Source organism: Anser cygnoides, chromosome 4 (assembly GCF_040182565.1).
Source record: "Anser cygnoides isolate HZ-2024a breed goose chromosome 4, Taihu_goose_T2T_genome, whole genome shotgun sequence".
Taxonomy (NCBI): Eukaryota; Metazoa; Chordata; class Aves; order Anseriformes; family Anatidae; genus Anser; species Anser cygnoides.
This window is the reverse complement of record NC_089876.1, coordinates 41588435-41602662: the sequence shown is the minus strand read 5'-3', so window position 1 is coordinate 41602662 and position 14228 is coordinate 41588435. Positions and strand designations below refer to the sequence as shown.

Here is a 14228-nt window from a genome sequence, read left to right as displayed (position 1 = left end):
AGTGCACTTACACAGAACAGTATCTGAACCCAGCATACCTGTATTTTCCTTACCTTATCAATTCATACACAGGATTTGTTTCCTAACATTTTTTAAAATTATTTTTATATTATATGCAAAGAGAAGAGTTGAATGCTTGGCATGGAATAAACCTGTCTTCTCTTGATCTAATGAGAAATTGATAGATTTTAGTGGGAGAGAAGATATACCAACATTTGTGTTGAAATAATTCTGACTATCTGGGGTGCATTTGTAATGATTACATATAGCCCCAGTTATTAATATCTTGTAATAAAAATTGCCAGAAAGATAATGTTCAAGTACAGAGAGAACTACATTGATCTGCATTACCTACATAAATTAAGTTATTTTAATGCCAATTTACACTGTGTGCAAGCTGCTTTCCAACTATTCAAGTCATCAATAGTTATGACAATTCATTTGAGAATGCAGTTGACCTTTATTGTGCAGAAAAAAAAAGTCTACAACCCACCAATACATTAATCTTTCGAAATCAGTTAACAATTATTGTAAAAATAACTTATTTCTGATGAGCAAATGGAAACAAGTTGTACAGCCCTCCCACATTCCTATATTGATAGAGGAAAAAGGCATTAAACTGTTACACTCAGTAACTGAAGGACAATACCACTTCAGCTGGTTAGGGGAATAAAAATATTCCCCTTTTCTCCCCCAAGTCACAAACCCAATAATGGTTTATACTAACAAATCTCACTTGGAGTTACTACAGATGTCTCACACTCTTCATTCTCAAACTGTGATATGTAAGTACCTGATAAAGCTATCCTACTGGCATGTATACAACTCATAAGTGAAACACCTGCTTGGCTCCTTCCCAATCTTTTTAGCCTACTAGCATACTAAGATTAATCTTCAGGTTCCTCATAATGTGCATACCCACTAGCATAAGTCCTTCCTAAACTCAAGTTGCTGAATACATCCATGGTCTCTGTATCAGAATCCTTCCCTCCCTCATCATTGTCATCTTCATCGTCCTCTTCTGCTTCATATTCATCATATTCATCCTCATGATCACCTGCATCTCCAGCCTTGCTGGAGGAGAGGTTCTTCCAGTAGGCATCATAACCAGAAGCTCCATCTGCATCTTCACCTCCAGTCTGGCGGCCAAACTTCAAAGAGCGTGCTGCAGGCAGAGAAAAACCATCATGCTCTCACTCCTCAATACCAATTTGAGCAGAGTATCTTGACACTTCTTTTCCGTCCTTGTTTACTACTCAGCTAAGAGCACACAATGCCTGTCAACCTTTCTAAATCTGACATTTTCAGATTAAATCCATCCTCCGAAAGAACCTTTCCACTACATGCAGTCTCTCCCCATGCAGCCATGTTTGTATAATCAATAACTGCTTCTAGAGTACAATTTAGATTTTAGGATATACCTTCAGTACTCTAGCCAAGAAAACCTGTAATGGGATGTGCTCCACGAACACAGTACATATTCTGATTTATTAAAGAGTAGTTAAGAAATAGATTCTATGCATGCCATCAAATGACACTTCTAAATTCATTAGCCTGTTTTTTATAAGTGAAATAAAGGCTTAAGTGGGGATCTAAAATCTCAAGCTAAACAGGAACTTTTACTGTTAGAATCAACTAACAATTAAGAATGACTGCTCAATTCTCAAAACATTTTTTTTCTCATAACAAATACAACAAAACTTTGTAAAACTGCTGAAAGTAACCAGACTTTTCTCAGTGTTTCCATGCAGAAAAGTAGTCACCAGTGATACTGTACAGCTTGTTAGCTAGAGAAGCGGGCTTACTTGACATGCTCAGGTCCTTTGTCTGCTGAGTTTCGTGGCCACATTTAGGGCAAGGAGGCTCTTTTCCCTTTTCCTGTTTAAAAACCTTACTTCGCACATGATCATCACAAAAACAAGCCTGGGGGGTGAAAAGAGAATGAAAAGGCTAAATGTTTTAACCATAGAATCTTCAGCAAGAAGCAAGCAAAAATGTGTCTAACAGCAGCAAGATTTTCTGGTCGGGATTAAATTTTAATGAGCTCTTATCTGCAGTGGAACTAGAATCTGCACACTACTTAAGAGCTGAACTGCCGTGTTAAATGTCGTTTCATGGTTACCTGGGGTAGAGACTGCAAAAAGGTGCTGATAAACAGGTAGAAAAAGTAACATATTCAAGGACTGGATTACATTGCTGCCCACAAGGAGCCTGCCACTTCTTGGTTTACCTTGGCAAGCTTAAATAAAATACTATCAGATACTCTATCATATCATATCTATATCATATTTATGCCAGAACATAAATATGCAGCGACCCGAAGGCAAGAATTAAATTGAAACTTCATGTGTTGAGCACCAGGGTGCCAGTGAAGATATATGGAGAAAGAAATAATTTGAATACAAAATTGATGCCGTGGAGACACTGGAGGAAAAAGAAAAAATGGAGGGCAAGAAAAATAAGAGCAGGCAATGAACCAGTACCTGGAGAAATCTGGGCAATGCTGATGGTGAAGCAGGTGGTACTTTTTATACAACATTACTCCTGACTGTGTAAAAACAAAAGCCTGGTTTTAACAAATTAGCCTGTGCATGTGTAAAACTGGAGATAATTTTTTTTGGATCCATGCTGCAGTGTTTTCTGGTCAGATCACCACTTGACTGTTTGCAAAAACTTTTAAAATTCTCTTAGCTTTATGATAGATCAAAACATATTCCAAGCCTTGGATTCTGTTTAAGACCATGGATTTGCCTTTTTGAAAAGGTCCAAACATGGTACAGCCCCAATTTAAACACAGAGCCGAAGTCAAGATCACCTCACCTGGTATGAGGATGCACAACAGCGGCTTGTGGTAACAGGCAAACAAGTAAAAGACTTGCATAAGTCTATGCCCAAGCTTCAGAAACTAATACAAAAATTATGAATATTTTTGAATAATTCAGAGGAAAGCATGACAAGATTTGGTACCGGCCTTGGAAGCTAAGGAGAACAAGTCTACAATCATAGCTACTTGCAACTGTCTTTATTCTTTACCTTACAACGCAGGCATGAATGCTGCCCAAGCCTGTTACAGGAAACACCTGCAGAAGAAAATCAATATGTGAAACTCATTACTTGGAAACTGCAGATCTGTAATTTTTGTTAACATCCTGTAGAAAAAAGTATGTAACAATACAACAATTCGAGGCATTTGTTTTTAATTCCCTGAAAAACTACACTTTGGAAACATGAATCAGTCATTTTACCATCCAATACCTTCTTGACTCTATTTTACTAGATCTTTCAAATCTAAGCCTCCATGCAATAAAGCAATTTGACACAAAGTACAAGTTGAAGAGAGAGAAAGTGTAATTGCTGTTGAGTTTTCAAATTTTTAAAAACAGAAGTTCCAGATTCAGTTTGATGTTAAGAGATTTTCTTGCTTTTTCTTGTACCACAGTGTCAAAAGGAGGAGCACTAGCATGTTATAGTTCTTTAAAAAAAAAAATGCTCCAGCAGCCTTTATCTCATTTAAATGGAATTTGAGGGCACTTAAAGCTTGCAAATTTCAAACCTTGAAGAGTTATTTTGTTCTGTATTTTCAGTCACATCCTCAGGAAATATACTTTATTGCATACAACTTTATATAAAAATATATATATCTGTGTTAAAGAATGACAGCTGGCACATGAACTGTAAAGAGCGGAATCAGCATTTGCAAAATCTAACTTGTCTTGAAGCTTCAAACTGGTTTCTTCATTCCACCAGAGGGAGTATAGTAAAGGCAACTACACAGGAATTGCTAGCAGCGTGAGGCTGGGGAAAAGTTACTCCATAAGAAGCACCAATATATATCTTGTCATGAGTCTCTGCACACATACTCCATCTCTCCACCTCACCTTACACCTATGCTCACAAAGCTTTTGAATCTGAAGTAAAAGAATTGAGTTCTGCACATGAGCAGGATAGCCGTGGGAGTTAGCACTCTGTCATGCATTTAAAGATAGAATTGCTAATGCATGTATATTTAAAAATTATTCTAGAGTATCTCTGCATTAAAAAACTTGTGTTGTAAAGTAAAAGATTTTTTTCATAGCCAGAATGGGTTTTAGACTACAATTGTATGACAACATTTAAAGTTCACATATTTTATGAAAGGTCATGTCTTATAATTCTGCCTCTACCAAGACTGCACGGTGCCACAAGATGCAGAACACAGTGAAAACCCTCAAAAAGGACTTTCTCCATTCAGGGTATGACATCACCTCTGTGAATTAAAAGCTTCTAACAATCAGTGAAAAAATATTCTTGTGGAACAGCTGTTGTTGCTTCAATATTGCTATGCAGGAAGACATTCTAGCAGAATACATCAAGGAAGTCAATCAAGAAAACAGTTGGCAAGCAAAAAAAGATGAGAGAGAAAAAGGAGATAAGAAATGTCTAAAGACAGACTGCAAAACTGAAATTAACAAATATCCTGAATTGGGAGAATCAATTAGGCCAAGAGATTAAGCCACTTTTGAAGACGACCACTTTATACGTGATAAAAAGCACCCTGAATTTCTTTTAAAAAGACTGAAAATATTTTAATAGTCAAAATACATAAAAATTTTGGAAGGGACAAACACTTGTCTCATAGGAGAAACCAAATAGTAATTAATGGGGATAGAAAAGAAATACGTCTACAACAGGCTATTTCAGATATATACTTTTTTCACTTCCTTTGAAGTTCCTTATTTCAGCCAAAGATGGGTAGTGGACTAGCAATGTCTGGTAAGAAAACAAGAAGGCCATATAGATACTGGTTGAAGTTTTTCATTTGTCCTTTTGCACTTTGGGTGGACAAGAAGCCTTAAATCACCTGTTTTTTACTCAGAAGTGTTCGTGTGTCAACACTTGATGCATCTGTTGACATACATGTCCACAGTCCACTGGTCAGGGAAGAAACTAGCAGTGAGTTCAGGCTTTGGATAAACACAATTTTGTCCCTTCTTCCATGCTCATTTTGTCTCAGTAAACATGGTGATCACCACCTCCTGAGTCATGGCCTTCCTCACGACTCGCTGCTTTTGCAAAATCAACAGGTGCCAACCCTTCACCACCATACAGACCATCCTTTGTACATCCAGAGCAATCTGGGACAACTTAGCCAGGCTAAGTAAATACAGATGGTAGGACGTTAGGACAGCTGCTTTTTTTGAGGAACAGGTATCTAGAAGTAGCTCATCATACAGTGAGAATTGTGGAAAAGAGCTCCTTCTTGCCTGCAGAGCTTTGAGGACTAAAAAAGCAGCATTAGCTGGCCCAGATGCTCAGATGTAGTCCTGGCCACTGCTAAGAGGGTCACTTTAGACTGCCACCTATGATCTGGCAGTGAGAAAGGTCATAGAAAAATGGCCTAGCCTAGATATCATTAGCAAGCACTTAAGAAATGAAAGCTGTTTCTCCCAGAGCAAAAAGCAGGCTATTTAGAAAAGGCTCTGGAGAGCATTCTGGAGCACAGAGGAAGTGATTTGAGAGTCTGTTTAGCTTGGGAGAAAGGGACTACAAACAACTAACTTACATTTAAATGTCTCTGCTTCCAAAACTTGGCAGCTGGCTTGATGTTCAAACTGATCATCTTCACAGAGGAAATTGTGGCAAAAAGAACAGGCAAACATTCTGCCTCCTAAAAGATTTATCAAGGCAAATTAATCAGCAACAGGCATAGGCTTCAAGTTCTGCTCCACAAACAATTTAGGCAGTTCTATGTATTTTTGACTGAAGCCTAGTTCTCCCCTCCATCATGGGCTTCAACAAAAACTTCTAAATTAGACACCAGCACCCATTACTAAACTGAAAAATACTATGTTTCCTACAAGACAGGATAGCATAAATACAAAACAAGTATTACTCCTAGACTTTTTAATTCAACTATGACATTTGAGTATTTTTAAATGGTATCAGACCTTCTCTCATCCACAGTCTCCTTCCATCCCACCCCCTCACCTCCTGTGCCCACTAAAATACACATTTTAAAGGATTCCACAAATAGAGGTTAGTATGGCTTGCCAAGCAACTGGGAATCCAAATACCTGAACTAGTGCAGATGAAAGGATTGAGAATGGCAGCAAATTGCATGTTGACAACCAGATGCAGTGCTTAATTTACGTGAACCATTCAGCTGATAGGACAGTTAATTACATAAGTGTCCCTGATTTAAGGACTGTGTGTTCTCGGGCACATTATTTATATTCCCCACTGCATGAGGTGTATTTTTCAACTCGGGAGAATGCCTTGCTTTGATCAAATGTACTCAGCAGTGAAGATTAAAAATGCTATGTTAGGGATATGGGTACAATAACTTAAGCAACGTGAGGGAAAAGTATAGTTTAGTTCATTCAGTGTAAGCAACCTACCATGATCCCAGACAGTTCTTTCACACTCAATACATTCTGCATCTGCAAGAGGGCAGATGCACGCATGTGTGCTGAGACACTTCCTCCCGTGACACACCCAGGCCTCACAGAAATCACAGATTGCACCCTGCAATTACAGAAAGATATTATCTTGGGACTTCTTACAATATCTAGAGAAACTCTTATTCTATAACCCTGAATGCATCCATGTATCTATTCTCTCAGTGGGTTCATTTCAGGTGAGCAAGAGAGTATGAAACAATCGGTATTCCAGTCAAGCCACTCCAGGGTTCACCTTTTTTTGTTTGACACTCATTTTTTGCAAAATTAAATATAACAAGCGATAACACTTTTTTCCCCTTTTGTTTTTGCTTTTTAAATTTCCTAACTTAAATCTTATGCATGAAAATTGTCTTCTAGCTGAACCCTGAGATTCATAAATGATAGCAATATTCTGGCAAAAATGCAATTTCAAAAATAAGGCCCTATATTCTGACAGCTGAAATCACTCGTTCAGATTTTAAACCATGTTATATTAGAACACAAGCTCCACAGACAAAGTTCAAATTACTCATCAGAAATAAAATCATACTTTTTCATTTTAATTAAACAGTAAGATCTACAAATAAATACTACAATTTTGTATAGTTGAAGAAGCCTCATCAGCCCATATGTAATGAACTACTACGTATGTGCACACACACACAACTAACAAAACAATAGTGAATCCAAATTAATTGTTGATGAGGTTGTGTCTGTTAAGGCATGGAATGATCTTAGGAACTTCAGACTGGAAAGGCCAGCTGTGTTACTGAGAAAAGCTGATTGCCAAATGGATACAGAAACAGGACAGAGGCTCAGTCTGTACAGCATTTAATCCACAGCCTATGACATGCCATACCTTGCTTCTCAGGACTAATTAACTTTCTTCTAAGAATCAGAAATCCAACAGCTAGAAGTTATGACTATCTCTGCAAAGAGCCCAAATGTGGGGTTTTGTTTGTTTTTAAATAAAATCCCCACTAATGCCACGGGACAGGTTGCTCTCTGCAAAACACTAAGACGACAGTAAGTAAATCAAGCCCACTAGTTTCTAAAAAATGATTCTAGTCTTTAATGAAGACTAGAAATTGGCTATGAGGTATATAAGCCCCTGTACTGTGAATGCATGTGCTTAAGGCCTGCCACCAACACAGATCTGTTGACATCCAGGACATATGTCAGGGTTTGCGGGAGATGAATCAAAAAAAAAAAGGGCAAAATTTGAGTTTCCAGTGTAATTGAAAAATCAGCTTGCAATGGTAAGATGAAAGAAAAATCTTCACGTGGTACATGCTATCATTGCATAAGTTTGTTCTATCTTATTTTAGAAAGATTTGCATAAATAACCCCTCACTGCAAAACACAGGCTGTCATTTTATATACGTACCACCATTGCTAGTCCAGTACTGTACACACCAGCATGTTTTATGACACAGTCTGAAGACTTCATCATGCATTTGGTTTTTCCTGTTTAAAAAAAAAAAGTGGTAAACAACCACAAGAGAAGTATATAAAAATTCAAAAAGTTAGAAAGAATGTTGATATAAGAGCAGCAATTCAATCAAACACCAGTACTTAGTTCTATATCTAGGTAAAAATAATGCAAACGTTTGCAAACTGTAACCTAACCTTATATCACCCTTAGATCAAATTAATTGTTTTGTTTTCAGCCAAGATCTCTTGCCCCAGTGCTGAGATGAGGCAATCAGTTGTCTTGCTGTATATTTTGAGCCATGCTGAATATATTGGCAAGAATTTCAAATGTCAAAACAAAGTAATTACGGTGCAAGTCAAGCAACAACATCTCGAAAAGTTACATTTAAAATTGCTGCCAGTTCTATCCCTCCATAGTAGTGACGTGGCCAAGGCTGATGCCCTCTGAAAAAAAAAAAAAACACATGTACCTGATGGTTTAATTACTTGAGTACTTAGATCCTTGCTTTTTTGTGTGTTCTGTGTGATTTTTTGGTTTTGAACCATATGAGATGACTGCCTAGGCAAAATAATTTTCTTTACATGCAGGGATTGGATGGGACTAGAAGCCACAGTCTGTACTTCAAAGTCATTCTGATACACACAAGCAACCAGGGTGACCACTTTCCCTTAATCCTTGCTTCTGATGTAAGTAGCTCTACCACAAAGATCCATACTCTGTATGTAGTTATGCAAGCAAAAAAAATTTGTAATTAGCCCAGGTTATTGCACTGGGATTTTTATCACAGGTTTAAGCTGAGCTGCTGCAGCCCCCTTTGGTGTCTGTGTTATTTCCTCCTTAGAGGAATCAACAAAAGGATGTTGCCTGCAAACCTACTGAAGAGCTAACAAAACCAAATTCTACTCTGCAAATGCAATTAAATCCCAGTATGCAGCATCAGCAGCAGAGTTTTGATTTAATCATGCCTCAGATGCCAAGTGGCACTGAGGAATGACCACTGGTGATCTGATCTGGGCAACATGAGGTGGTGGGGATATTGCTGGGTCTGGGCCAGTGCAATATAGCTGCCGTGCTCCCATCCCTCAGGGACTTCTCTAGGAAAGATGATGTTTGTTTATGGGGCCTGTCAACAACACTTGATTAAGTACCAAACAGTTCTAATGGTCTTTGTCCTGGCAAACCCTAGGGGACTCAGCATTGTTTTGTGGTTATTAGGAATGCTTTTGTTTCAGAAACATCCTGCAGATTAAGATAAATTCAACATATGGGAGTCAACTTCAGATGTATAATAGACTGTAAAATACACAATGTGTTTTTAGTACTTCACTACATGATGACAGAAGGAAGACTTATGAAGGATGGTGCGCTGCCATTGCACAGTCAGCCTGGCTTCCAGAAATGCTCAGTATCTGCAGGTCCCAACAAAGGCACTGGAAGCTGCAAATGTCAGCAGCTCTGAGCATCAGACTACAAAACAGCCAAATTGCTTAATGACAAATTAAAAATCTCTGAGGATGTGTTGAAACAGTAAAACAACAAAAATCACTTCAAAGTCTAAAATGATTATTAACCTCCCCTGCAAGCAAGCAGTTGTTTACATAAACAGTTTAGCCTGATTCAGAACCCAGTTCTATCACTAGGAGACCTTCTCTTCAAAAGCACCAGCCCTCTAGCACACAGAGCTAACAGAAACAGCTTATGTTACAAAACCATGTAAGGACAATAATGTACTGTTGCTTTAATTGATATTAATGATATCATCCCCCAAATGCAGTATGTATTAGTACCTTTGTGGCAGTCAGCTCTTTTTAATCTTTGTTGTCACTAGGAAACAATACTGTATATAGTAAATCTAGGGAAAAAGTCATATGTTCTCAGTCCCAAAAGGCAGTGAGACAAGTTCTTCTAAATATCAAATACTGAAGACAAGCCCATGGCCCAGACTTGCAAACCCTGGAGGGTCAGAGGTATATGCATTCGTTTGCATGATAAAGCAAGAACCTCTTCTCAAGGAGGATATTCACAACAGATTTAAAAGAACCTGCTCCAAAAACTGCAAAGGTTCTTTAAGATAAAGGTACTATAACTCCTGAGAGTTTAAAAACACAAAAGGGAATGTGAAATAGTATGTTTACCTTCATTATTTCCACTTACCACACTGTGCACAAATGGGTAATTTTTGAACAGAGTTACAGAAGTAGCAAAAAGCTCTATTCTTCTGTCGTCTAGGCACATGGAAAAAAACAAAACAGAACATTAAACAAGACTTGCAAAATGTTTGAAACCAATTAATGTTAAACTGATAGTTTTAGAATGGGAAAAATATTTACCTTTGGCACTTATCACATTCCTAAAAGAAAAAGAAACAAAATGCTAATAATTATTTTTATTCTGTATGAGCATAAAATGTATAGACCCCACAGGGACTCTGAATTAAATTCTGATTAGGAACCAAACTTTTTATTCAAGTATTATACCTCTGATGCAAATGTAACCTTAAATGTAGAGGAAGAATGGTATTCTAGGGGTATTAAATACAGTTAAGGTACTATCACTGGTTTTACATAATAGAAAATCAAGTATTTTAATACAAAATTTTAAGTTATTTTACCATTGAAGCATTACAAGGATGTTTGGCTAAATCTATGTTGGCTTTTGAAGCCCTTATCTGCTTTTCACGTTCACGGCGGTTCTCAGCTTTCTTACGCGCACCAGTCTTCTTTTTAGGCATTTTTCACCGTCTGTGGGATAGAAAAAGGTATGTAGTGAACACACACAAAACATGTACACTTTACAATACATGTAAATGCACAGATACAGATGACACATCCAGCACAAAAACTGGATATTGGAGTTGCCATCTGTTAACTATCTTTCATCTCCATCCGCTTCCTTTTCTGAGATTTTTTTTCAACTGTAGAATAAGGGTCCAGCCTCTTCGAAGAATCATGTGTTGAACCATGAAGAACCTTGTGATCTGAAAAGAACTTTTGCTGTCCTCCCCTTTGTGCTTAACTGTCTTTGAAGTGTTTTGCCTTTGGAATAATGTTATGCTTTCTATAATTGTTTGCGATGGGCCTCTGTTTTAAGATCACCTTGTTGCCTGTTTAATAAGGACAATATTCAGCTCATTCTTGCTTCTCTCTTCTCATACTCACTAACTACTTAAATCAGTTAAAAAGCATTCTTCAGGTGAGTGAGTCATGGTGTACTGCAAACATGCAAATTTCACGCTTTGTGAAAGCTTAGAAAGCAAAATGTCACTATTCTAGACTTAAGAGCTGTGACAAAGGGATGTTTGAACTGCAAATTTACCATTCTAGCACACTAGTAATAATGAGATGAGCATGCACTGCTCTAAAGATGCCACTGTTTCCCAAGAAGGGTTTATGCTAATTTAATTGCATCTGGTTGGATGTGTCTATTTTAACTTTCCAGGAGGGAACCAAGGCAATGCAGTGGTGAGACTGTCGGTAAATCGATCAGACCACTGTGCTCTTGTCATCTCATCTCCACAGTGAACTCTGTGAACTCTCAGTGATACAAGCAGAGGCGACTCCAAATTGTCATCTCAAAACCTCCATTTCCACTTATGGAATTTTAAGAAAATCGCTATAGATTTTGGGCTTGGCAGAAATTGGCCCGCATGATGGGACAGCTCTGCCAAAGCAAAGTTCTGCTGATTCCAGTAGGTCTCCAGGTGGCTACAGGGGCCACTGGTGAGAGGGAACGGGAGGTACCTGCTCTCCCCAGCCTCGTCCCTAACTCCCAGCTGACTTGTAGGCACGTGTGCTGGCATCTGCAAGGACAGCTGCAGCATCAACAGGCAGTGAACTGTAGCAGCTTAAACTTAGAAGAAAAATTGGTATCTTTTCAAAAGGTCTTATGAAATAAACCCAATGATCCTAACTTTCCAGAACAAAGAAATATATTGTCCTGACCAAATATTAAAATTTGTTTTTGATCGCGCACATTAATCAGTTTGCTCAGCTGTAGCATTCCGCACCCCGTTTATGTTCTATTAGTGTCATATTATGTAGTCAAAATAGTATTGCTAAGCTCCCTGCTGGCAACTGTCATTATTCTAGACCATGACATTTCTGACACTGGAGTCCAATATGAGGTTGCACGCTAATTTTCAAGCTGCTTGAATGCTGATTTAACAATAGAATCGAATTGTTAGTATTTATACCTTGACTTCTTCACATTACCTCATAAACGAAAGCACTGAGAAGACAAACCACCTTCATAAGAAACGCTCTCTCAATGACTACTGAGGACACAGATTATGAGAAATGTCAAAGACAGGAGTTCTTTAGAAAGCTGTGCTATCAACAACAAAAATGCAATGTCAGGTTCTTTTAACAAAGCTATCAAATTAATCCAGGCTCTCAAACACCAAACAATAAACACCACCACCCTACAGATCAATATTCTATCACTCTTTCCCTCTGAGCTTCCATGTAAGATGTTTGTCTTTGCCCTAAATTATAGATTTTTAGGGAACTGGCCATCTTTTAATTTTCTGACTATAGCACAATAGTGTTATGATGTCAAAAATTACGATAGTAAAAAAAATTTGTTTACCCGCAATTCCTTTCAAATCAGGGTATTGTACCTTTCAAAAGTGCCGATCAGTATTTAATGTTCCTATGCAGTATGTTCTGCCCGCAGTTTTGACAATCCTTCTGTAATCTGAGGCTGGTGGGTGACCCAAAAATGTATTTAGGCAGCACAGCACTGTTACCAAATGTTCAGACAGGATATGAGAAATTCACAATACCGTCTGTCACACTGCATGTGTTTGTGTACCCTGCTTCTTTCCACCTACCGTGCTGCCAGAGAAACCACCCAGGATGTAGTAGGTCCATACCTGGATCCCTCCTCAGCCCAAGAAGGTACGAACCTGCTGACCTACAGAGCACCTGAACTCCTGAACCACAACCAGCTCTGCATGAGGGTTTCTCCACCATTTGAAATTTTCTACTCTGGAGCAAAATGTTCCAGATTGACTGGGTTGGAGCAGCAGTAGGGGTGAGCGTGACTCTCTGAGGTGTGGTAGATAAAGCTGAGTCCTGTCATCAGGAGGGCACGTAAGAGGTGAGTGGCTGCGTACTGTGTCCTCAGCATTGTGCGTCATTCTGTAAAAGTCCCACTACTATTCCTCACGGGCTGCGCTGCTTGCTGTGGCAAATACAGGTCTAGACATCAGGGTTCCCACCACAGCTCCAAAGACTGTTAGTGTATTTTACCTGACACGAACTGTGCTATTTAAATACATAAATTATGTTTGGCATTTAAATTCCATTGGGGTTGTACCATGCCTATGCCTTTTTTTTTTCCCCTCTTTGCAATTGTTTTTCATGAGTCGTTGAAGACGCGTGGTCAGTTTGCAGCAGACAGGGAAGCAGACTGCACCAGCACGTATCTGGATCTTGTGTGCTGAGCAGGACATTCCCTCGTGTCATTATTCTGACTTGGGTGACACGCTGACCTCCCTGCTGTCACAAACATAATGAACAGCTGTAACAAGATGTTCAACTGGGAGACAGTTGGGTTACCCCTGTCCCACCACACAAATATGGAGAGAAGCAGCCTTCTGCCTTCCAGCACTTCCTGTCTGTCACCATCAGACAGCTCCTAGCTTGTTCACCAGAAGAGGAATGGGGTTCGCTGGGTCACGTCTGCTTCCATGCTGGATTCACAGAAACCTGCTTCACCACTTGGCAAGCCTTGCACAGGAGTAGAACACCGATTAAAATAAGATCTGTGCTAACAGTATTCCACGCTGATATTCCTCCCTACCTAATAACGAAGTAATTTTCACGGAAGCGTGATTTGAAGGTCTTGCTCCGTCTTTTAGGGAAACGCCCGGCGGCGGCAGCAGGCCCCCGGCCGGGCAGGGCACCGCGGTGCCCCCAGCGCGGCCTTGAAGGCGGCGGCCGCCCCCCGGCAGCACGCCTCGGCCCGGGGCACGCAGCCGGGCCCAGCCGCGGGCCCGAAGCCACACAAACCGGCTGCCTTCCCCGCACCGCCGCGCACCCGGCGGAGGCCTCCAGCCCCCAGGCCGCGCCGCACCGCCCGCTCCCCACCTGGACCTCGGCGCTGCGCGGCATCCGCTCCCCCGGAGCTCCCCCGGCTCCCGGCGGCAGCCCCCGCCGCCCCTCAGCGCCCGCCGGGCTCCGGCAGCGGGAGGAAGCCGGCAGCGCTCCTCGGCCCGGCCCGGCCCCGCGCCGAGGCACGAAGGTTCCGCTCCAGCCGCCGCTGGGGCCGTTGGGGCCGTTGGTCAGGGCCGCTGGGGCCCAGCCTGCCTCAGCGCCGGGGAGAAGGGCCCGCGGCGGGCCGCGTAACGCCGCTTTTGTCCGCTTGCGTCT

The 14228-nt window shown here is 40.3% G+C and overlaps 1 protein-coding gene across 1 annotated transcript; it reads right to left on the bottom strand.

Moving 5' to 3' along the window:
• Positions 1-436: 436 nt before the first annotated feature.
• ZNF330 (zinc finger protein 330) lies at positions 437-14087 on the bottom strand. Its single transcript, XM_048075006.2, has 10 exons — positions 13947-14087; positions 10466-10595; positions 10185-10204; positions 10009-10079; positions 7807-7886; positions 6378-6504; positions 5543-5647; positions 3034-3080; positions 1806-1923; positions 437-1165 (listed from the first exon to the last, which is right to left on the bottom strand). The coding sequence occupies exons 2-10, from the start codon at positions 10583-10585 to the stop codon at positions 888-890; spliced, it is 966 nt and encodes a 321-aa protein (XP_047930963.1). The 5' UTR covers positions 10586-10595; positions 13947-14087; the 3' UTR covers positions 437-887.
• Between the last annotated feature and the right edge of the window lie 141 nt (positions 14088-14228).